This window comes from Canis lupus, chromosome 4 (genome assembly GCF_003254725.2).
Source record: "Canis lupus dingo isolate Sandy chromosome 4, ASM325472v2, whole genome shotgun sequence".
Taxonomy (NCBI): Eukaryota; Metazoa; Chordata; class Mammalia; order Carnivora; family Canidae; genus Canis; species Canis lupus.
This window is the reverse complement of record NC_064246.1, coordinates 25,737,568-25,762,251: the sequence shown is the minus strand read 5'-3', so window position 1 is coordinate 25,762,251 and position 24,684 is coordinate 25,737,568. Positions and strand designations below refer to the sequence as shown.

Here is a 24,684-nt window from a genome sequence, read left to right as displayed (position 1 = left end):
AAAATCTTTAAAGGAGCAAAATGTCCTAAAAAATAGTATATGTAGCCCATGTATACATCTTTAAGTAAAACATCAAACTATTAATAGCTACTACTCCAGTGAACTCTTTCACTCTCTACCTTAAATATTTCTAAAATTTCTAAATTTTATACAATAAGTATGAAATACTTGATATTCAAAGGGAAAAGATTCTTTTAAGAAAATGAAAACAATACTTCTTCAATATTTCTTTCTTTCTTTTTTCTCTTTTTTTAAGATTTACTTATTTATTCATGATAGACACAGAGAGAGACAGAGACACAGGCAGAGACACACAGGCAGAGGGAGAAGCAGGCTCCACAGTGAGAGCCCGATGAGGGACTTGATCCCAGGACTCCAGGATCGCGCCCTGGGCCAAAGGCAGGCGCCCAACCGCTGAGCCACCCAGGGATCCCCCTGAAAACAATATTTCTTACTACTTAAAGCACATCACACAAATGTGAATAGAAGATTAAGAAAATCAACTAAATTCAACTATTAACCCTGTATGCATATACACACTAAATAAAAGATAATAGTGAGGCAACTAACAAGACCGAGAAGTCCAAAAGAACATCTGATTATAGATCCAGCCCTATCATCCATTAACAGTGTGACCTAACCTTTATACTGTAAGAGACCAAAAGATTACAAACAGAAACTAATCAGAAATATTAAATACATAATGTTTTGTAAATCAGGATGACAGAATTCTTAAAATGGTAGGATTGGGAGTGACCTGAAAGCTGTAGCAGAATTCCTCAACTGACAGCTAAAGAAACAAAGGCTTGAGAGAGAAATAAATTTCAGACAGTTATTCTGCAACAGAATTTGATATTAAACCCATAAAGCGGGATCCCTGGGTGGCGCAGCGGTTTGGCGCCTGTCTTTGGCCCAGGGCGCGATCCTGGTGACCCGGGATAGAATCCCACGTCAGGCTCCCGGTGCTTGGAGCCTGCTTCTCCCTCTGCCTGTGTCTCTGCCTCTCTCTCTCTCTCTATCATAAATAAATAAAAATTAAAAAAATATATATAATAAAAATAAAAATAAACCCAGAAAGCATAGCAGTTAAGAATGCTGGCTCTGGAATCAAACTGCCTAGATTCAAATTGTGGACTTAGCACTCACAGCTATGTGACCTTGCATTAGTTACTTAACCTTCCTGGGCCTCATTATTTTTATCTGCAAAATGAAGAGAACACTAGTTCTTACTCCACAGGCTTATTGTCTATGGAGATTACGTGGAATAATACATGTAATGCATTTGTAATAATGCTTGGCAATTACAAACTGCTCAGTAAATGTAAGCTACTATTGCTATCATCATCAACTCCTCTTTCTGCTAGTGTTGCCCTAGGCCTGAAATTAAATCATTAGGATAGTCATCTATCAATTAATAGTTAAACCCACTCTTAACTCTTGAAATCTTTGTTAATATGAATTATGAGTATTTGAAAACAACTGTAAAATCTTATAAAGGTTTTGCTCAAGTGGAATTACCTTTCAGGAAAGCAACAATGTAATCAAATAACATAAACCAGAAAACAAAATAACAAGTGATTCCAAATCAGAGTAGAATTCAAGTCAAAAGGAGTTCCTCATAAAAAGACTCATTTAATATCAAGCTTAACTAAATAAAAATACTTCAAAAGGAACATACCAACATTAAAAAAAATACATTACAGGTTGATACAATTGATGATTGTTGATTCTACAAGTAGTTCTAGGGGTGCCTGGCTGGTTCGGTCAGTGGAGCATGTGACTCTTAATCTTAGGGTTGGAGGCTTGAGCCCCATGTTGGGTGTAGAGATTACTTAAAAATAAAATCTTAAAAAAAAAAATGGACTCTAACAATTTGGGAAGAAATTGGGGAAATCAGGATTCTAAAGTGACAGGTACTAGTAACAAATTATCTTGCTGGTTTTAATTATGCAAACACATAAGAGACCAAAATGGTTTCTAATTTATCTTTATGCAATCTTTAGAATACAAAAGATATATCAACAGGGGCACCTGGGTGGCTCAGTCAGTCAAGCATCCAACTCTTGGGTTTTGGCTGCTATTGTGACCTCAGGGTTGTGGGATCAAGCCCCTCACAGGCTCAGTGCTCAGTAGGGAGTCAGCTTGAGATACTCTCCCTCTCTTTTTGCCCCTCTCCCCGTGTGCATGTGCACCTGCTTTCTCTAAAATAAACAAAAAAGTCTTAAAAAAAAAAAACCTAAAAAACTCACAAAAGATATATCACTAAAATGAAAATTTTACTTTCATACATTTCATAGAACCAGTTCTAGGTTCATATAGTGACAGTGATTTAAATATGCTGGATTTTTCTGGCAGTTTCACTTGATTGTGTATACTCTAAAATACAAGTATAGCCGGAAGTAATTGTCTTCTTTAAAAACTATACATTAAAATGTCTCTTGGGATCCCTGGGTGGCGCAGTGGTTTGGCGCCTGCCTTTGGCCCAGGGCGCGATCCTGGAGACCCGGGATCGAATCCCACGTCGGGCTCCCGGTGCATGGAGCCTGCTTCTCCCTCTGCCTGTCTCTGCCTCTCTTTCTCTCTCTGTGTGACTACCATGAATAAATAAAAAAATAAAAAAATAAAAAATAAAAAATAAAAAATAAAATAAAATAAAATAAAATGTCTCTTAAGGAATTTAGAACAAGTGATGAAACTTGATTCATTTGTGCTATTTTTGAAAGTTATTACTGATTTGGTATGCTGTTAAAATTTTTATTTATTTATTAAAGATTTTTATTTATTTATTTGAGAGAGAGAGAGAGGGGGGGAGGGAAAAGAGCACAAGTAGGAAAAGGGGCAGAGGGACAAGCAGACTCCTCACTGTGAGCATGCAGCCCAATGCAGAGCCCTATTCCAGGACCCTGAAATCATGACCTAAGCTAAAGTCAGTAGCCCAACCGACTGAGCGACCCAGGCACCCCTACAGTAAAATTTTTAAAAATTATAATTTCCAAGTGATGTATAAAATTTAAAATATGGGACACCTGGGTGGCTCAGCAATTGAGCATCTGCCTTAGGCTCAGGGTGTGATCCCACAGTCTGGGATTCGAGTCCCACATCAGGCTCCCTGCATAGATTCTCCCTCTGATCGTTTTTAAAAAAAGATTTATATATTTATTCATGAGAGACAGAGAGAGAGGCAGAGACACAGGCAGAGGGAGAAGCAGGCTCCATACAGGGAGACTGACATGGGACTTGATCCTGGGTCTCCAGGGCCACACCGTGTGGTGAAGGCGGCGCTAAACTGCTGAGCCACCCAGGCTGCCCCTAAATAAATCTTTAAAAAGAAGAAAAAGAAGAAAAAAAAACCCCTAAAATATAATATGCATATCCCAAGAGGAAAAAAAGAGGGAATAGATTTTTTATTATTATATAAAGTTAATGTTAATAAATTCCCCTTAAGGCAATCATACATTATAGTTGAGCTCACACTAAAATAAGCTTAAGTCTAATTTCACCAATAAAGCTTACTTATCATGCACACAATAGAGACAAATTATACCCGTTTGTAGATCCATAAACCAGGGCATAAAATTTAATTTTCATCAAAGTAAAAAGCCTAAACTATAATGCAGAGGACAAAGTTTACTTTGGGCTTTTAGCTCTGTAGTCTGTAGTATTCAAGACTACGCAGCTGTTTTTCCTAATCTCATTTTTTTTTTAATTTTTAAAAAGATTTTATTTATTTATTCATAGAGACACAGAGAGAGAAAGAGAGAGAGAGGCAGAGGCACAGGGAGAAGTAGGCTCCATGCAGGGATCCTGACATGGTACTTGATCCAGGGTCCCCAGGATCAAACCCCGGGCTGCAGGTGGCGCTAAACCGCTGTGCCACCGAGGCTGCCCTCATTTTTATTTTTTTTATTTATTTATATATTTTTAAAAGATTTTATTTACTTATTCATAGAGATGCAGAGAGAGAGAGAGAAAGAAGCAGAGTCACAGGCAGAGGGAGAAGCAGGCTCCATGCAGAGAGCCTGACATGAGACTCGATCCGGGGTCTCCAGGATCACGCCCTGGGCTGCAGGTGGCGCTAAACCGCTGTGCCACCGGGGCTGCCCTTTATTTTTTTTAATCCTAAATTAAAATCTTTCCAAGGAGCAAACACAAAACTACACTATTATTTTCTCTTTATGTTTATCAAAAACTATTTTACTTTTCTTAATAATTAGAGCATTGTTTCCAAGAAACAATGAAATCTTCTGTAGAATCTATGAAATCTATAATTACAGTTACAAAGACCCTGAACCAATTTCTACCATCTATTTTTGAAACTCCAATAGTGATTCTCCACTGTTTAGTTATGTTCTACTTCTAAACAGTAAGAGTTTGGGGCAGCACATTTGAAGAAAGGCTGTACTTCAGTTCTTAGATATTTTTTGCTGCTCCAAATTTGCCTTTAAGACTTCCACTAGCAGGTTGCACCTAATTCTATACCACATTCAGAACCATCTGAGCTGGGATCCCTGGGTGGCACAGTGGTTTGGCGCCTGCCTTTGGCCCAGGGCGCGATCCTGGAGACCCGGGATCGAATCCCACGTCGGGCTCCCGGTGCATGGAGCCTGCTTCTCCCTCTGCCTGTGTCTCTGCCTCTCTCTCTCTCTCTCTGTGACTATCATAAATAAATTTAAAAAAAATTAAAAAAAAAAGAACCATCTGAGCTCAATGAGTAAGCATCTAATAGATAACACTGTCCACTTAAAACTCAGTTACAGTAAAAGCTTTTCCTTTTGATGAAAATGGTGAAATGATGAAAATTTAGCAGTTAAGTTTAATGAAGGATTCTTGTTCTGGCTCCATGCCAATAATAATAATAAAAAAAATAGGGCACCAGCAAAGAAGCATATAAAATTAATAAAGCATATAAAATTAATTCTTATTCTAACCACTAAAATGATATTGAGAAAGGTTAGTGATTTGACATACTTATTAGTAAAATCTTTTTATTTTTAAATATGCTACACCTCCAAATCAAATCAACATAATGGAAAATGAGAAACTGGCTCAAGATTTCAAAATACATCACATTACTGTAAAAATATGCTGGACTTGGACCCGAAATTTAATCTATGATTTTGGCAATTTTTGACTTTCATGACAATATTTATGAAACTGACATTGATTTAATTTAGTCTCAAAGTTCCAAACTAAAACCAATTTGAAAGCATTTTCAATAACTCAGTGATACAGTTTAATTTACAAGAAGACCCAAAACTAGAATTCATGGTTCTCATCTTCTCCTAGAATCTCTTACCTGTCAGGAGAACAAAGGGTCAAGTTAATACATTACTGCCTCTCTTGAGGATCGAGTCCCATATGGGGCTCCCTGCATGGAGCCTGCTTCTCCTTCTGCCTCTCTCTCTCTCTCATGAATAAATAAAGTCTTAAAAAAAAAAAAAAAAAAACTATACCCACAATAAAAATTTCAGACAAATATAAATATAGGTCACTGACTTCACAACACTCTTTTGAGGTACATATGTCAAAAAACTATTCTGTGGTGAAACACTGTGATGAAACTATTGCAACCAAGTTTTCCTACTTTCTACTATCCTAAGCAAGAGCCAAAATAGATTCATGTCATACTCTGTATTGAAGTGATTTTACTAATAATGGGAGGACCCAGTGTGTAGTGATATAAAAAACATTTCAATATGAAGGCATGAAATCTAGAGTTAGCTAGAAGGTCAGGCTTAAGATCCAGTGACGATGGTGTTGTGCCTATGGGGGAGGAATATTCACACCACAAGTCTGTCACAAATCCATATCCCATACTCATATGACAAATTACCAACCAGTGACAAGAGGCAGCACAAAAACACCGAATTGTTCTCCAAACGTGCCTGGTCAGTGCTCTCCAATTTTTTTATAACTTCTCAAAGCTTTGATGATTTCTCAAAGCTAAGAAGACAGTAAGATCTAAAAAGAATCACTGTCATGACTAATGGCCATGTTAGATTCACACTATTAACACCATATATTACATTAGGCCTGAATGTATGAATTTTCAATGAATATCTAATTAAGATGGTAATTTTTTTTTTTTTTTTAAGATTTTATTTGAGGGAAGCCTGGGTGGCTCAGCAGTTTAGCACCACCTTCAGCCCAGGGTGTGATCCTGGAGACCCAGGATTGAGTCCCAAATCAGGCTCCATGCACAGAGCCTGCTTCTCTCTCTGCCTGTGTCTCTGCCTCTCTCTCTCGCTCTCTGTTTCTCATGAATAAATAAATAAAATCTTAAAAAAATAATAAAGATTTTATTTGATAGAGTGAGAGAGAGAAAAAACAAGCAGGGGGAAGGGGCAGAAGGAGAGGGAGAAGCCAATTCCTTGCTTAGCAGGGAGCCTGAGGTGGGATTCAATCCTGGGACCTGGGATCATGACCTCAGCCGAAGGCAGATGTTTAACGGACTGAACCACCCAGGTGCCCAATATGGCCATTCTTATTAAGATAAAATAACAATATTATTCATTAGAACATCTGTGATACAATTTCTCAGAAACAATGTTAAAATTTCAATTCTCAGAAAAGCCATGAAAATGTCTCTAAATCAGTTATGGCAAAGTTTTGAAAAAGCAGTGAGGATTCAGTGCTTAACAAAATAAGAATGTTTACAAGTAGTTGTGCAATGTGAATTAGAGTATTTAGAGAATGGAGAGAGTACTACTGAAATCAAAACTGATTTATCTAAGTATATCTACATGTGCTGCCATTGTGGTCATGCTGGCATTTCTTCTCAGGGAAACTGCTCTACCATAAAACTGATTTTCTTTACAACTAAGTGACTGTGAGAACTGTCAAAGGGAAACAAAACTAACTATTAGGCATGCTAATACATTAACCGTACAACTCCTTTTAATGGTTTATTTAATTTCATAGTAATATTATGATGTAACCTGAACAGCGAGTTCTATTTCAGTTCAATTCCATAAATTTTTAAAGGCTGAGACTTCTATTCAGAGCTAAGTATGAAGACAAGGTCTTTAGAGAATCTCAATCTGGTGCGGGTAAACAGAAACAGAAACAATAGTAATACTATGTAACTTCCAACTAAAGATCATTTGTATTAAGTTAAAGAAAGCAGAGTTAATCTTCTGACAACAGTTAAAGCAAAGAGAACTCATCTCTCTTTTGAAGAAATAATTACTAGTCCACCGAGCATCTGAAGATATGAGAGTCTATACACATAAACTAATTTACACAATTTTGCAGTCAGTACATTTTCACTGCATAAAGATTAAACAGTAGGTATCTGTTTAGAGAAGAAACACTCGATTAAAAGTTTGTTTTGGGGGCACCTGGGTGGCTCAGTGGTTGAGGGTCTGCCTTTGGCTCAGGGCATGATCCCAGGATCCTGGGATCCAGTCCCACATCAGGCTCCCTGCAGGGAGCCTGCTTCTCCTTCTGCCTGTGTCTCTGCCTCTCTCTGTGTGTCTCTCATGAATAAATAAATATTTTAAAAAGTAAAAGTTTGTTTTGAAATAGCCAACAAATTTGCAAAACATACAAACAAAAAATTGTAAAAGTAATCTTAACAAACATAGCTAAAGACTGCGTGAAGTCACGTTATTATTTAACAATAATACAAAAGGAAATTAACTTATTTTTACTAAAGTGAACTTAAGTATTCCAGTCATCATTTTTCTGGCACAATTATTGTTCCGGCACTATGTCTTCTATAAAAAGCATCTGTATACCCATCTATCCCAGGTCTGTTTACTGCCAACTATAAGCATTCCCTATTCTTATTTTTCTACATCACTCTACTAAAAATATTATTCACACAATATATGCAAAATTGCATTCATATTGGTCCTGCAAACTCGTCCAAAGCGCCCCCAATTCACAAGAGGCTTCAGTCCTGGAGTTATGGGTGAGAAAAAGAGGTGGTACACCTAGCCTGTGGCGATTTCACATATACAGCAGACCCTTGAGCAACGGGGTTTGAATGGAACAGGTCCACTTATATGCAGATTTTTTTCAGTCCTTACTGTATTTACAGTGCCGTCCTGTCAATTTATTTTCTCTTCCATATGACTTCCTTGACATTTTATTTGCTTTCGCTTACTTTATTATGAGAATGCAACATATGATACACTGTTAACACACAAAAATGCGTTAATCAACGGTTTATGTTATCGGTAAGGCTCTTGGTCAACAGGCTGATAGCTAAGTTTCTGGAGAGTCAACAGTTATAGGGGATTAGGACTGCACGCTTCCAACCCCGTTGCTCAAGGGTCAACCGCAGTTGTATGAATCCTTTTAACCCAGACACCTGCCCTGAACCACGTTTTTAACCTGCAGTAAATATATATGTGTCAAGCTGTCAAAGCGGCGGCACCAGTCCATACCCCAGTACCTGTAAAACCTAAGAGCCCGAGGTCTTGTTTTAAGGTCTCATATTTAAAGATAGCGCGTTCATCTTTTGTTAAAGATCTAAATTTGCCTGGGATTTCCAGGAAACCTGGGGAGGGAGGTGGTGGTGGAAAAAATACAAAGAGAAAAACCCACGCTCTGTGGCTGTGAGAAAACTAAACCACGTCTTGATGGTCAGAATCAGTCCTTTCACTCTTTCCCGAACATCCCTTCCTTTTTACTACTCCCCCCCCCGCCCCCCCCCCCCCACGCCCCGCCAGGCGTTTCAGCAAATCAGTGCTCGACGCCAACCCCAGGTTCTTAAAAGGATCCACCGTCCACAAACGAGAGGACCCCATACTCCGAGCCTATTACCCTCGTGATCTCTGCTGGTGGTTTCGCAGACACCTGTGAAAACGCCAAAGCCCGACGTTAGATTCCCCAAGGGCTCCTTTTTCTTTTTTCTGACCCGATTTCTCTTTTTCTGGCCCTCTTTTGTAGGCCGGACGACCCCCAATCACACCTAAGTCCTCCTCCGGCGTGCCCCCCCCCCCCCCCCGGTCGGCTAGCCACCGCGCGAGCCGGCCGCGGTCCCGGCTGCTCCGCCCCCTCCCCCCCAAATCCCCGAGCATCCCTTCCTCCCGCCCCGCAGTCCCGCGGCACCCCGGGGTCGGCCTCGCCCCCTCCCCGGCTCCCCCGACCCTCCGAGCCCTCGCCCCTTCGGAGCCACCTGTCCCTCCGCGCTCGCCCCCCTCGGGCCCTCGGCCCCACAGCCCCCGCTTCCCGCAGGCTCCGTTCTGGGGCCGACCCTCCAGGCGGCCTCAGCCGTCCCCGCCCTCCGCAGCCCGGCTCCGCCGCTGCCTCCCGACACGTCCCCGGCGGCGGGCGCCTCCCCAACTCCCCCTCGCCTCGGGCGCGGCTTCCGCTCACCTCCGCGGTCCCAGCCGGGCTCCCCCGACCCACCTCCGAGTCGGCGTCCGAGCCGCCGTCGGAGTCCCGGGCCCTCCGGGCCTCGCCGGAGTGCAGCGCCTCGAGCGGCGGAGGCGGAGCCCGGGGAGGCGAGCCGGGGTGCAGGCGGGGGCGGTGGCGGCTGCGCGCGGGCATCGCCTCGGCCGGTCTCCGCCGCGCCAGCGGCCGCCCGAAGCCGAACCGGAACTGCTTCGGGAGGCGGGGCCGCGCGGCCGAGGGGCGGAGCCCTACGGGGCGGGGCGGGGCCCAAACCGGAAGGGTCGCCGCATTCGAGACCCGCGAGCGGAGGAAAGCCGCAGCGAGGCGGCGCGAGAGCGCATGCGCCGGGCCCACCGCCCGGGAGCGAGCGCACAGGGGCGGGTGCAGGCGGAGGCGGCGCGTAGGACTGGGTAGGGAGGCTCGGGGGCGGGAGGCGGTGCCCGGTTCCTTTGGAGGGAGCCAGCCTCTCTGCAAGAGCCAGCATCCAACGATCATTGTTACGTTCCTTGTTCCTCCACTGTCCGACGGTGCTTCCTTCAAATCCTGTATGAACATCTCTCTCACTTAATCCTTGTGCCACATCTGCAGGGTATTCTAACACAGGAGGGCCGAGACACCTGCCGGACGTACCGCAGTTAACACGTCCCAGAGTCCGTATTCGTACTTCGGAACCTGTGCTCTTTTCTCACTCCCACTATTGGAAAGTCCCCAACCAGCCCTAGGATTGGCATAAACCAAATCCAAAACCACCTGCGACCTGGGCTCCAAGCCCTCCTTGACCTGCTTCCCCATCAAGTGCAGAGCAGGCTTCATTGGCTCTGATGGGGGTGGAGACGGGTCCCAGGATAGACAGGAGGCCATACATTCCCCCACGGGATTCCCTGGTGTATCCTTTACCCTCAAGCTGGACTCCGGACCAGGAGCAGCTGGGAGCCTTCCCTCTGCAGCTCGTACACCTTGCATCCCATCAGGGCCTTTGCAAAGTACCAGAGAGCAGGCAAGTCATCTTCCCTCCTGTGCCGGTAACTGGCTCTGACAGGTCAGATAAAGACCTTTCTCGGTGTCTGTTGTGGGGACAAAAGGCCTTAGAAGCAGAGCAATCTCCCTCCCCACCCCAAAAATGTTTCTCTCGACAGTTTTCTGGCTTTTCAGAAAGTAGGGCAACATTCACTTCCCTTCTCCCCACTTCGATAGACAATGGCCCATTTCAGCCTTCTCTTTTGAGAAATCAGCTGTTTTCATTATTGAACCACTATTCAAGCCTTCCCCCACAAACTCCGTGGGCACCCTTGAGATGAGGTCTTCCTTGCCTCCTCTCTACATTTCTCTGACGCTACAATGCAGGAAACTCCTCCGTCCCAGCCACATAATCCAGAGGCACGGCTCCCACCCAGTTTGTGGCTCATCCAGAGCTGCAGAGCTTTTTATCATTCATTGTTGGAATCATCCACCCCCTCTCCACCCTGGATCTCCATTGTAGCTCAGTCCTAACAACTCAATAGCCTAGGGACGTCTGAATGGCTCAATGGTTGAACATCTCCCTTTGCCTCAGGGTGTGATCCTGGAGACCTGGGATTGAGTCCCTTTTCGGGCTCCCTGCATGGAGCCTGCTTCTCCCTCTACTTCTGTCTCTGCCTGTCTCTTTCCCTCTTTCTCTCTGTCTCTCATGAATAAATAAATAACATATTAAAAAAAAAAAAAGAACTAGATAGCCTAACTCAGGGCCCTAAGCCTATTAGTTGAACAAACGTTTCTTAGGCATCCATCATGTTAGACCCAGAACATCCTTTGTTTCACTTAATCCTCATAATTCTTTGAGGTCAGTGTAATTATCCTTACTTTACAAATGAAGAAGCTGAGGTAGAAAGGTAAAGTAACTTGCAGAGATATGACCAATTCTGTGTCGTCACGGAGTTTGGGGTTGGGGGGTGACTTGGGGAGAGAAATGTCCTATTCTTTCTGGAGGCCTCTGTGACCTGCTGAGTCACTTGCTCCTACCCCACCTGTCCCTGCCAATCTCTGGGAAGGAGAAATGACACTGGAGACGCAGAAAGGAGTGACCCGCAGAATCAGAGGAGTGGGTGGGCTGGCCCATGGCTGAAGCCTCAGTCCCAGAGCTGAGGGGGGATGCCAAAGCCACACCTTGCCCCAGCGTTCTGGAACTGGAGGAGCTCCTGAGGGCAGGGAAGGTTTCTTGCAGCCACGTGGACGAAGTTTGGCCCAACCTTTACATAGGAGATGCGTGAGTGGTAGCTGGTCAAAGCGGTGTGGGGAAGGGGACAAGGAGAGACAGTTCTTGGGTTCTTTCCAGAGATGGGAACAGGGTGGGACTGGGAGAAATAGTTGTGCTCTGCACATCCCAGGGCCAGGGACTTCCTGCAGGATCTCTGGTGTGCTGGGGACAGTGCAGTGATCAGGTGTGATCACCAGGAGGCAGGGCTTTTGCCAGCCTGGATGGGTGGTGCACCCAGAGGATCGTGGCGTCTTGGGCTTTATCCAGGACAAAGGGCGAGTCTGGGATATGGTACTCTCAGGTATGACATGGGATGGACAGGGAGCTCCCCTCCCTGGTCCCAGCCTCCCTCCTCTGGGCACAGAGTGGGTGAGAAAGGTGAATCAGGGAAGGTGTCACCATTAAACATTCGCAAACTAGAAGCAGGTATGTGGTCATGGCCAGTAGAGGCCAGATGTGGGTGGGAAGGCATGAGGCAGGAAAGGAGGGGCAGCTGGATTCCAGGGCTGAAGCAATTCTTTCCTTCCTGTCTTGGCCAAGGCAGGAGCAGATAGCCTCAGGAAGCGAAGAGGGTCTAAAGATAACTCCCTTTACCACCAACTCTTCTACAGGAAAGCTCTGAGGGTGGGGCCTACTGGGTTCCTGTGGCTCCCTGTGGACCTTTATGGCTCTGTCCCTCTGAAGCAGAGGACGAGACAAAAACCTCCTTCCTGGACCCCACGGCTCAGCCAGCACCCAGCCCTATTCCTCCCCTTCCTAGGGCCACGGCAAATAACCGCTTTGAGCTATGGAAGCTGGGCATTACCCACGTGCTGAACGCAGCCCATGGGGGACTCTACTGTCAGGGCGGCCCTGACTTCTACGGCAGCAGCGTGAGCTACCTGGGGGTACCAGCCCACGACCTCCCCAATTTCGACATCAGTGCCTACTTCTCCTCAGCAGCCGACTTCATCCACCGTGCCCTCAGCACACCTGGGGGTAGGACTTGGGTCTGAACCCATATCCCCTCCTTCTCACTCATGGGGGGCAATGCCCAGTTTCCCCTCAAATACCAGTGCCCTCCCATCTCTAGTTTTTAAAAAGCCTTCCGGTTTTAAAAAATTCAGTGCTTCAGCAGCGATTTATCCAACCTTGTTGCTTCACAGACAGGAAAGTGGAGGCCTAGACTACAAGGTCGTGTCATGAGTTAGGAGCAGTCCTGGGACTGGAAGAAGCCAAGCCTCCCAAACAGCAAAAACAGTTCTTTCTCTCCATCATTCAGCCTTGAGAAATTACCATTTAGTAACTAGATGTCTGGTTTCCCCACAAAGCGTTTTCAAATGGAAAACAAAACCAAAAAACTTCTACTACTAAGGGTATAACGAAGCAGCCTGGCAGAGCTAGAGTCCCTGCTTTGCGTTCATCATGGGTGAGAGCCGTGCCCCTTGTGTCCTGACCCTGGGTTAGCCAGTGTCCCTCTCTGGACTTTAGTTTCTCACCTATGTGACAGGAAAGACAAGACTATGGGTCCCAGCACTTTTTAACATTCAGAGTGCTTTGACATTCATTTGTTCATCATCCATTCATTTACCAGCTGTTTATTACCTTTTCGGTGCTAGGCACTGGGCTAGATACTGAATCCACACTCAGACAAGGCAGGGTCCCTGCTTTCATGGAGCTTGCCACTATATGTTTTGTGGAAAGACAGTCAAAATTATGAGTACTCTTCATATGAATGGGTAAATTTCAAAAGATAGAGGAGAACGGGAGCAGGACAAGGGTGCTCAATCCAGAGGACCTGGCAAATGAGGGGCCTACCCTCTAACAACAGTATTCACTAGGCCATATGCAAAAAAGATTAGCTGCTCTGTGATTCAAGTGATACCATGAATGGTCAGGAAAGACTGTACAAGGAAACCATGTCTTAGCTGAAACCTGACAGATGAGTAATAGACATTAGTCAGACCAAGAGCAGGAGACTTTTTATAGGTGGTTGCAATAGCATGTGCTAAGGCTGGAGGCCAGAGACCAGGAAAGCTTTAAGGAACTGAAAGTGACCCAGGGTTCCTCGGGCTAAAGGTCAGGGTGAGGCAGCCTGAGATGAAGCTGTAGGGTCAGCAGGGGCCAGCCCATTGAGGGTCTTGTAAGCCACATTGAGGAATTTGCACCCTACCTTAAGAGTAGGTTAAAGAGGTGTTGGTATACCCATTTGACAGATCAGGAAACTGAGACCGGTAAAGGCTGAACAGCTTGCCCAGGATTCAGAGTTCTACCCAAGGCAGAATAGGGAAAGGCACTTGGGTCCCTACCTCCACCCCTGGGTACCAACAGGTGGGAAAGGGTCTTTCACCGGGATGTCTTCCTCAGCCAAGGTCCTGGTGCACTGTGTGGTAGGGGTGAGCCGCTCTGCCACACTGGTCTTGGCCTATCTCATGCTGCACCAGCAGCTGTCCCTGCGCCAGGCAGTGATCACCGTGAGGCAACACCGATGGGTCTTCCCCAACCGAGGCTTCCTCCACCAGCTCTGCCAGCTGGACCAGCAGCTGCGGGGTGCAGGCCGGAGCTGAGGGGCCAGGTGAGGGCTGGGCAGGGCATGGGGAGGGGAAGGCCAGTGAGGGCTGGCAGGGGATGTGGAACGGGACTAGTCTGGAGGTGGGTTGTCAGGGTTTTGTGTGGCCAGGAGTGAGGATTGAAAAGGGGGCCTGGCTCCCTCCTCAAGCTGCTGGGCTCACTTGCCAACTCAAGGCCTCATCAGGGCCTGGTTGAGGCAACCTTCCAGAAGGACCCCCTCTCCCTGGCCCATCCGTATTCTTCAGCCCCCCCCCCCCCCCAAAGGATGGAAAGGCCAGGGAGTTAAAGGGTAGAAAGCAGAAAATGGAAGAGGTGAGACCTTCTTACCTGGTCGTGACACGGCCCTGCCCTGCTTCCTTGGCCAGAAACCTGTGCGGGCTCACCCGAACCCTGCCAAGCAGTAGCACAGCCAGTCCTGACACCTGCGGGCTGTCTGACCTTCCCAGGCCTCTGCACACCCTCCCCTCAGGTCCAGACCCCCAACTGCAGCTCTGCAGGGAAAGTGTGGCTTGAGCTGTCACTCTCGGCTAGGTTGTTTTCAGGTCAGCCCTGCCTCACCCTTCTCATGATGTGGAAGGAGATTGGGGGGCTCCTGCTACCAGCCACAGCCTCCTCACAGGAGCTCAGCCCGATGCATGGTTCTCCTGTCATCACGCCATTCCATTCTCTGCCTTGGACCCTGCCCCCCACTCCCTACCTCCCCCTCCTCGGCCCCCTCCCTCGGGTCAGTGGTCCCATCTCAGAGATGCGCAGAAGGTGCACCACCCTAACCTGCCCCCCCCCGCCCCCCGCCCCAGGTCTAGAGATCCCTGGAGGACATAGAGGTCTTCCTGAAGTCAATCCAGCTCCTTTCTGCTCCCATGTACCCCTGCCCTGCTGCTCTGTGTGCATTTGTCCCTTAAGGAACAAATCCTTAATACCTCCCCCGAGGCCTCCCCATTCCTGCTGGAGGCCCCAGTGTCCCCAGCTGCCTACTAGGAGGAGTTGGGCTCCCCCAGCAAAAACCCTGCTTCTCGGGCTTCCAGACCACAAATGGCCACCAAGTGCTGCTTCAGTTTCTTTGGCAACAGCCCTGTGTTTTCCTCCAGCTCAGCTGGGAGGAGACAGGGTGTTGCTTCCTGTGGTCAAGTGGCTGTGCAGGTACCAGCATCGTGAGGGAGCTGCAGTGTCCACTGCTCTTCTCCTACCGCGCCCAGGCTGGGTCTCTTCCTGCCTGTCTCCACCAGCCTGCCTTCCTCACATTCACCTCCCCCTTGAGGACCATTAGCTCGGGGATGTGGGATGTGGGGGTGTGTGGGGGTAAGCCCAGAGCTGCTTTCCACGGCCCCTAGCCCACCTCCGGCTCCCACCCATGCTCCTCCTTCCCTCACCTATCCTCAGAGTCTAGGGGGTGTGCCCACCACCCACCGGCTCCCAGGGTCTGAAAGCCAGGGGTGGGTGACTGGCCTAGGCTCACTGGAGAGTTGGGAAAGTGGCAGCTGTCTCCCACCAGGAGCCTCCCAGGGTGTGGATTGAATTCCCCCCTGCCCAGCCCCCACCAAAAGCTGGTTTTGGTGGGGGCTGGCCACCCCCCACAGCCAGGCCACCAAGGGGGAGCACTTTAGTAACTCAGACCCCTTCTTGATGCTCTCTGGAGGGTGAGCGCCTTGGGGATGGGGATTAGGGCAAGAAGTAGAGCTGGGTTTAGAGTTCAGGGGTGAGTGCACTGGAAGAAAATCACGGTTATAGCTGGGTTGGGGATTAGGCCGAGGGCTGGGCTGGGTGGAAAACTTGTGGGGAGCTCTGCGGGTATGGGGAGCCGAGAGGGAGACAGGAGTGGCATGGTCCCGTCCTGCTCTGTCCTCTAAACAGGTTTTAGGAACCAAGTAGAACAGCAGATCTCTGATGATGCCCAGTTGCCCCACTTCCTTGGCCTGGAGCGCTTAAATACCCTGACCTCCGGCCTCAGCATCTTTCCCATCAGGCAACTGGCTTGGGAGAAATCGGTCGGGCTTACAGCATTGCACAATTCCTGGAGGTGCCATCCACCAAGCAGCCTATGCGACCGGAGCCCCCAGGAGTTATGCAGTGTGCCGCCCATGTGGCCATACACAGCAGCCCTGGGGACTCTGAAGGATGAGGGGGCCGTGGGCAGAGGCCAATTCTTTCCATAAGCCCTGGGCCCCAAACCTGCCTTACCTCTCAGCACCAATACCCAATTGACCTTCCCCAGAGGGTTCAAGGCAGAGGCAGGTTCAGGTGGCAGTTCTTGCCCCTGCCCTGACAAGTCCCAGCTGACCTGGGCCTCGGTTTGCCAGCCCATAACAGGGAGCTCATCTCTCCCCCAGAGCTGGTCCTTCCTCCCCGCCACGGCACTGGCCCTGCTGGTGCTGCTGGAAGCTCTGGCCCCGGTGGACACCAAGATGATGGTAAGAACCCAGCGTGTGGTTCGCCCTAGAGCCTGCTACTCCGTCTGCTTCCTCCTGCTGCCTGCACTCCCTGCCGGCTACTGTCTTCGGTTCCCACAGGTGGGAACGGGCTGCCTTCTCGGCCAGTCCCTAAAGCCCCTCAGCCAGGGACTCCGAGGACCCCGAGGTGTGAGGATGGGAGGAGCACAGGAGGGGATTCTAAGTGTCCATGATAGACCTTGGCCACAGCTGCCTCCACCCACTCTCCCCAGGGCTCAGGGAGCCCCAACAGGGGCTGAGCCTTGGCTCCCAGGAGCTCAGTCTTCAGACCCCGTGTAGGTATGGCTGCAGGTGTGCATACGCCTGTGTGTGTCAGTCCTCTGGGAGTGTGAGTGGGGAAGAGCACCAAAGTACATGAGTGCATGAGGAGGGTCTCTGGAGAGCAAGAGGGGTTCTTAACAGCCCCAAGTCCAAGGTCCCTAACTGACCACAGCGGCCTTGGGAGGTGCCTAAAAGACGGTCTTGCTGGCCTCAAGGGACAGGGATGTCTGGGCTAGGAATGCCTTCTGGGGGAGGGAGGAGCCTGGCACCTGTCCAGAGCTTCTGGACACGCAGCTCTGACTGGAGCCAGGGCAGGTCTAAAGGCCTGCTCTGAACCTTACCTATACCTTTGTCAGCGTACCCACACTGTCCTCAGCCCGAGTCTTCTAGATCTGAATCCTAGTCCTATAATTCTCAGCTCTCAACTAAGCTCCCCTGGACCTGGGCGCCAATGTTGGCATTGCTGCCAGTTTGTGTGTGGCTTTGGCTAGTCTCTTCTCTGTCCTCCTCCATGGATGATCCTTCCAGCTCTAGCCTCCGGCCCATGCTTTGCACCACTCTTGAAGGCCAAGGGAGCTTTTAAAATGGCTTATGGGATCCTCCTCCTCCTCCCTGCCCCACAATCAACATATGCATCCGCACAGACCACAAGCAGACCCCTGCGGGCTGCCTCCCCTCCCAGCAAGGCCAGGTGCCTGGCTGGGCTTGGCACTGACCATGCCAGGGACCAGTGGGTGAGTTGGGAGTGTCAGGGGGAGGCCAGAAGAGGGGAGCAGCACATCATGTTTTATAATTAAACTCAAATCAAAAAATAGAAACAGCATCAAGTGTGCAGAGACCGGGAGCTGGAAGCCGGCAGTACAAAGTGCCTGTCAGAGAAGACCACAGCCTGGGCCATATACCCCCACAGGTGGGTGCATGCCCCTGTTTCGGGGGGGGGGGTTGGTGGCCACAGAGCATGCTGGGTCATGAGGGCCAGGGCGCCTGGGCCTCTGTGTGGTGTGGAGGGATTGGGTTAGATTGGACGACAGACTGGGTTAGAGACAGTCGAGTCAGAAAGATGTGGTCTTGAATCCTGGATCCCAGGCTTATTGGCTGTGTGACCCTGAACATATTGTTTAATCCCTCTGGGCCTCAGTTTCCTCATCTGTGAAATGGGGATGATAATATATTATCTGCTTCATTAAGGGTACTGTGAGGATCCAGGGAGAAAATGTAGGCATTTGGCTCTGTCTGGTACATAGTACGTCCTTAGTAAGTGGAGAATATAATTACTATTGCTGGACAGAGAAAGAACCCTCAAGAAACAGAGAGATAGCGACTAAGCGTCACTGTCCTGTGGGGCGGTTCCCCTCCACAGGATATGGCTGAGGCTTGGAAGGATATGAGTAACAGTAATAGTAATGGTAATAATAGTAAGATGTGCCATTTTGGGGGCATCTACCCTAAGACAGACCCTGTGGAACGGCCTTATGTTTAGTTTCTTGTGAAATTCTCACAGCAGCGCCATGAAGAAAGTGGCTCAGAGGAGTCCACACAAATACCAGCCCCGAGAACTCTGCCCATGCCCGTCCTCCTCCAAGGCCCGCATGCTGAGGGCAGCGGAGCCCCACCGGCTGCTCGTCGGGCTGCCCACCTGCCCCCGCCCCGAGTCCCCCAGGCCCCTCACTCGTCCTGTCCCGAGGTCTCTGGCCTCAAAGGTCCTGTGGCCACTGTCCCTTCAGGGCTGCTCGGGGAGGAGGAGGGGGAAGCAGAGAGACTGGGTAGGAGGGAAGGCCAGGGGGGACCTCTGGAGCTTCAGCGCAGGAGAGGACAGCAGCTGCCCCCTTGCCCGGAGGAGCCCGGGCCCTGGCCTGAGGCCGCAGGCCTGCGGGCGGGCGGTGTTGGAGGGTCGCGGAGGAGCCTGAGCTCCTGGGAGAGGCTGCGGAGAGCCACGTGGAGAGGATGAGGGACGCAGAACAAGTGCCCAAACTTGTAAACAGCGGTAGCACGACAGCGGAGCCGCTGCGGCCTACGGAAGCAGCTGTTGGGCTTCGGGAGACACAGGAAGGCAGCAGCATGAGGGCCAGAGCGACTGAGGAGGAGCCAGGCCCGGCCCAACAAATGTCAGGCCCACGCTTCACTCCGGTGGCCCAGGAGATTGGGGGGGGGAGGGGGAGTCAGGCCGCAGAAACCAGGGTGCATCCGGAGCTTGAAGGAGGAGGCCTTGGGCAGGGGGCTGCTCCCCCTCATGGGCTAGAGCAGACAGGTGTGGGGGTACCTCCGCGAGCATCAGGTGTGAGGCTCTAGGTGGGACCAGACAAGCAGTGCCCCTAAGTCCAAGGAAAACGCCCTGTTCTCCAGACGTGGACCTGAGGCCCCTCCGAGGTTGAAACTGTGGCCTAGCAGCCCTGCCCCCTGCCCCCTGCCCCCCAGGCGGTTTCCTCCTCTTCCCAGGAGCTGGCTGGGACCAGCTCTGTCCCAGCCAGACCCTGGCTCCCCAGCCCCGCACGGCTGGCTGCAATGTGCCCACGGGCCACAGGGTGGCGGCCGTACCCCACGCCAAGCTCAGAGGCCGGTGGGCCCGCCTGGCTTCCCGGGGCTCCATTTCCACCACCTGCATTAACTCAGCTCCAGCTTTTGGCTCCAGACCAGCGTGGCTGTTGGACAAGCCTGGGGCTTTCCTCACCCCGACACACTACGCTGCTCCCTACCCTGTAGTTACCACAAATCCAGCCACTGCTCTCATTCTCAGGTCGGACCCCCCCAGCCCCCCCCCCCCCCCCCCCCCCCACCAGGAGCAAAGACTTGCTGGAAGCCACAGAATGAGTTAGGGCCACGCTGTCTGCCCTCCCTCCCTCCCTCTGAAGTTCTCTTTCCACCACTTCAAGTAGCCTCCCGTGTCCACGGGGAGTTCCAGGGCCAAGAGTCTTTCATCCCAAAGAGATGCCAAGCCAAGATGGCCTGGGGGTTTGGAAGGACTGCCCTTGAGTCCACAGCGGCCTGGGTGGCTCTCACACCCCACCCCCACCAGCTCCAAGGAGAAGACCTGGAATTCTAGCCACTTCACAGCGTTTGTGTTCTGGGCGGAACCTGGCCAGGGCAGGTTCCGCTCATGTGCTGAGTCCTGTCCCAGTACCCACTCCCCCATTCCCAGCCTCAGGTCATGCCCTAGGTAGGTGGCAGGCCACTCAGCCTGCCTTGACAGGTCACAGTGGGGGATGAAGGGGAAAGCCGGGTCTTCACTTCCACCCTGCCCGCCGGCTGCCCACTGGGTGAGCTTGGCCAAGCCGGTGGCCTCCTGGGTGCCCATTTCTCTTCCTGGTCCTGCCGCTGCCTACCAAAGAGAAAAGATGTTCTTTCCAGTTTGTACCTTCCCTAGTTACTGGTTGAGGGGGCCAGGGACAATGAGCCAAGAGAGGAACTCCTTCCCAGCCCAGCACCAGATGCAGATTCTGGTGCCACTGACATCCCAGCTCTGCAGGGTCCCGGATACCCTCAGACAGCTGTCTCCTGACACAACCCACCCCACCTGGGTGAGGTCTGACCTGCAGCACTGGCCTGAATCATGGGGGTAAGGAGACAAATCCCAGGGCCTAGAGGTAGATGTGTGTCAGCAATCCCAGGCTCCCCTGTAGAGACAAGATGGACCAGTGACCACTCTCTGGAGTCCCCAGAGGTGGTAACTGGAAGGCTTAGAGGGAGAACCGAAGGAGCACAGCTGGATTGAAAGCCCAGCCTTGCTCCCTATGAGCCATTCAGCTTTGGGCATCACTTAAAACATCTGTCTTGACCTTTAGCTTCTTCCTTTCTGAAATAGGGACCTGCCCCGAGGGAGGCCTCAGGCCCTTAAGAGGCATCAGCTTACTTCATATGGAGATGCTAACAAATGCCATTTCATGGTTCCGGGCCCCCTCATTCCTGAGATGGGCTCTGGGCATCAAGCATCTGAAACTGGGAGGGCACAGGGACCTGGGGACCAGCCCTGGAAGTAGCAGAGGAGGGAGCTTGAGATGAACTGCCAGGTCGTGGGGGCCTTCCTAAGTGCACTCTGAGGGCCACAGCCATCTGAGGTCCCCATCCCTACAAAGTCTCAAGCCCAGTGACAAGAGGGGGGCTCTGTGCTGACTAGTTGCTACAGACAGAGTACTCCAAGGGCCCCTTGGCCAAAGCTCCCAACATCGGGGCCCTTGGAAAGGGCAGGGGAGAACTTCCTAGCTCCACAGCAGTGACAAGGGATTGATTCCCTTGTTCCCCCGGGAAAAGGATCTAGGCCTCAGCCCCAGCTGAGCTGGTTAATAACCTCATCCAAAATAGCTGCGGCCTTTCCTGTAGCATCCCACTGGCACCTGGGCGCTGCACCATGCCTGGGCCTCCCCAGCAGCTGGACCCACCCGCGGGGATCCTGCCCCCAACCACCACAGTGTCCACTCTGTTTCAGGATGGACTCGCTGCAGAAGCAGGACCTCCGGAGGCCCAAGATCCACGGGGCAGCCCGGGTACCCCAGTACCAGCCGCCCACACTGGCCTACCTCCAGCGCTTGCTGTGGGTCCGTCGGGCTCCCATGCTGAGCCACGTCAATGAAGTCTGGCCCAACCTCTTCCTAGGAGATGCGTAAGTACCACCGACATTGAGAGGTGGAGGGAACAGAAGGGGAGCTTCTCCCGGAGTCCTCCATCTCTTTCCAAACATTCCTATCCTTGTATATTATGATTAGTTTTAACTGTGGAAAGAGAACACACATGAGACAAGCAGACACAGCACATATGAGCAGTTTCACCATCCAGGTCGAGAGACAGGACATTACTTATGCCCCAGAAGTAACTGGATCCTTCTCAACATAACCCCTTTCCCTGTAGAGAACTACTAAATGTTGAAATAATCATCTCCTTGCTTTTCTTTATAGTTTTAACATCTGCGTACCTAACAATGTTGTTAGTTTTGCCTGTCTTTTGAAGTTACATGAATGGAATCATATTGTGTGCATTTTGTGTCTAGATCATTTAGTCAATATTGTGCTCAATAATTTGCTCAGATTCATCCATGTTCTATGCAGCTGCAGCTCACTCATTTTTCACTGCTGTATACTATTCATTTGTATAAATATACTATAGTTTATCCATTCCATTGATTATGGACATCTGAGTTGTTTTCACTTTTTGGCTATGATGAACAGTGATCCTAGGAATTAGTCTATGGAACAGCCACACAAGTTTCTCTAGGGTGTGCAATTATTAAAAAAGTAGAATTGTGAGTCATTTTTCCAAAAGTTTTCCTCAAATTTGAAACATATGGATCAATTTTATGTGAATTTTAGAAATTTTCCTTAATATAATATTTAGAAAATAGGGTCCAATATCTTGTTAACAGTATGGCAAATTTGCTATCCCCCATCAGAAAACCAGTAATAAAATCCTTGTTGATTTTTAAAAACTGCATACAAACATAAATGTCTTTTCACATTTTTTTAAACAAAAACAGTATCTTCTAGTCTCATTTCATAATCTACTTTATGTAGAAAGCTTTTTTTTTTAAGTTTTTAAAATGGAAGCATAACATCTTTTGAAAAAATTTGTAAACCGTGTTCGGTATTGTATCCTACATTTTTCATAGGTTCTCAATACGGCACAGACACCTTTCCTTGTTTACCTGCAACTGCAAACGTTTTAGGGGTTGCATAGTATTTCATTTAGCTATACCATACTCAGTCTCCTATTATAAGATATTTAGTGATTTTTTTTCCCAATTTCTTCCCAATTTCCTTCAATTCTATCTTGAGTATCATTAGATCCGGTTTATAAATGTCTGTGGGCACATTTGAATTTTTTTTTAAGTTCCTAGAAGGAGACTTGCTGAGGCAAAGTATGTATGTGTTTTGCATATTTTTAAGACTTTTGATGCATGTGGTCTGAGTGAAAAGGAGTCTTGAACTCCAACTAGAGGAGCCTCTTCTCTGAGGCCTATTCATTCTTGCCAGTCTCACACTTGGAGGGGAGTGGCAAAGGAGGGAAAGCCATAAGTTCCAGGCCAGCCAGAGGTGACCCCATGAGACCTGCCCCACCTCTCAGCTCCCCGTGCCTTTCCTCCAGGTACACAGCCCGGGACAAGAGCAAGCTGACCCAGCTGGGCATCACCCATGTTGTGAATGTGGCTGCAGGCAAATTTCAAGTGGACACAGGTGCCAAGTTTTACCGTGGAATGCCCTTGGAGTACTATGGCATTGAGGCTGATGACAACCCCTTCTTTGACCTCAGTGTCTACTTTCTACCCATTGCTCGATACATCCGAACTGCCCTCAGTGTTCCCCAAGGTGAGCTGCTGGGGAAGGCACTGGGGCGGGGACGTGGGATCTGGGACACTTTTTCCAGTAGCACTGGTGGGTCGGGTGTCCAGAGCTACGATCCTCTTCAACAACCTTCCCACCCCATAGAGCAAATAGCGACTACCATTTAGTGAGTGTCCCCTTCAAAGGACCAGCAATCACAGACGTAGCTAAGGTCTGGTGTGGTGGTCTGTGTAACCATATCCCTCAGTAAGTGGTGTGGGGCAGAAGGTAAGGACCTTCTAAGATGTGGCCTTGGCAGAGGGCTGCAGGGACAGGGGAAGGTGCAGGACTGGGGGGAAAGGAGGCAGGTGAACGCCCCCTATACTGTGCCACAAGCCCAGGGGACTCCAGAAATACTGTACCCCTCCCACCCTGGCAGAGTCGCAGAGGATGCCAGAGGAAGCATCTTGGACCCAGAGAAAGGAATCCCAATTGTTAACCTTAGCTGGGCCACTAATTTGCTGGGTGGCCTTGAGCCAGTCCCTTTGCCTCTCTGGGTCTCAGCTGCCCCATCTGACCATGAGAACAGTGTCAGTACTCCAGGGTTACATGAATGGAATCATATGGAGATGATATGGGTTACTCCAGGGTTACATGAATGGAATCATATGGAGATGCTAACAAATGCCATTTCATGGTTCCGGGCCCCCTCATTCCTGAGATGGGCTCTGGGCATCAAGTTTTGCCTGTGATAGGTGGGCTGAAGGATGGCCAGGAGGAGCCCCAATTCCCTGTGGGGTGGTCAGGGCGAGGGCAGGTAGCTGACACTAGACTGGGTCTTCCCACAGGCCGTGTGCTGGTACACTGTGCTATGGGGGTGAGCCGCTCCGCTACAGTTGTCCTGGCTTTCCTCATGATCTGCGAGAACATGACACTGGTGGAGGCCATCCAGACAGTGCAGGCCCACCGTGATATCTGCCCCAACTCGGGCTTCCTCCGGCAGCTCCAGGTTCTGGACAACCGACTGGGGCGGGAGACGGGGCGGCTCTGACTTGGTGAGCAGCCGGGAGCCCTGACCCCCTCTGGCCCGCATGGCCCAACCCAACCAGCCCGGCCCTGGGGACAGCAGCCTCTGCTGTTTCCAGTGACCTTGAGGTATAAATAGCAGGTGGGGGCTTAGCTGAGGCAGAAGCAGGGAGAACTGAGTGGTGACCTTTAGCAGGTGGATTTCCCTGACCCAATCCAGAGATTCTTTATACAAAAGAGAGTTCAGTCTGTCTCTATAATAAAAGGTTCATCATGATGAAGACAGGAGATCTTCTGGTGGTTTGTGGAGTGGTGTCTTACTCCCATGATAGTCGTGAGGGGCCAGAAGGCTTGCCAGCTCTGAGTCAGCATGACAGCAGCCTGCAGAAAGAGTCCGAGTCCATGTCAAGTCTCTGTGAAGACACAGGGCAAGTGAGGATCAATTAGCGGTATCGGTCTCTGGTACAAAAGGGAGGAGAGAGGGGACAAGTGCTGAGAATCAGCTGGCCTTCTCCTCGCCTTGTCCTCCCTCATACCATCACCCAAGAGCTAGGTCATCTGAATCAAGACCGATGTT

General features: G+C 49.6%; 2 protein-coding genes across 10 annotated transcripts in view; one reads left to right on the top strand and one right to left on the bottom strand.

The window, feature by feature from the left end:
* SAMD8 (sterile alpha motif domain containing 8) overlaps positions 1-9,566 on the bottom strand; it is a 49,506-nt gene extending 39,940 nt beyond the window's left edge. Inside the window, exon 1 of one of the 3 annotated variants that reach the window (XM_025434372.3) lies at positions 9,328-9,566. In XM_025434372.3, the coding sequence (XP_025290157.1) occupies positions 9,328-9,501 (174 nt within the window). In that variant the 5' untranslated portion in view covers positions 9,502-9,566. The remainder of the gene's footprint in view (positions 1-9,327) is intronic. The other 2 variants (XM_025434374.3, XM_035715330.2) reach the window with 2 other exon arrangements.
* A 1,732-nt stretch (positions 9,567-11,298) lies between these two features.
* DUSP13 (dual specificity phosphatase 13) lies at positions 11,299-24,388 on the top strand. Of its 7 annotated transcripts, none has more exons than XM_035715325.2 (7): positions 11,395-11,587; positions 13,925-14,132; positions 16,456-16,635; positions 17,652-17,746; positions 21,257-21,430; positions 22,906-23,126; positions 23,930-24,388. In XM_035715325.2, the coding sequence occupies exons 1-7, from the start codon at positions 11,439-11,441 to the stop codon at positions 24,130-24,132; spliced, it is 1,230 nt and encodes a 409-aa protein (XP_035571218.1). In that variant the 5' UTR covers positions 11,395-11,438; the 3' UTR covers positions 24,133-24,388. The 7 variants fall into 7 exon arrangements, 6 of the variants coding, with proteins under 6 accessions (XP_035571220.1, XP_035571218.1, XP_035571219.1 ...); XM_035715326.2 differs by having other exon boundaries at positions 11,397-11,587; positions 16,456-16,536; XM_025434694.3 differs by lacking the exon at positions 11,395-11,587 and adding an exon at positions 12,425-12,556.
* Positions 24,389-24,684: the final 296 nt, after the last annotated feature.

Excerpts from the sequence above, each read along its gene's own strand:
- DUSP13 (XM_035715325.2), top strand. The coding sequence starts at position 11,439 with ATGGCTGAAGCCTCAGTCCCAGAGCTGAGGGGGGATGCCAAAGCCACA. Across the intron at positions 14,133-16,455 it reads GGCCGGAGCTGAGGGGCCAG|AGCTGGTCCTTCCTCCCCGC; the intron begins GTGAGGGCTGGG and ends TCTCTCCCCCAG. Across the intron at positions 23,127-23,929 it reads TGCCCTCAGTGTTCCCCAAG|GCCGTGTGCTGGTACACTGT; the intron begins GTGAGCTGCTGG and ends GTCTTCCCACAG.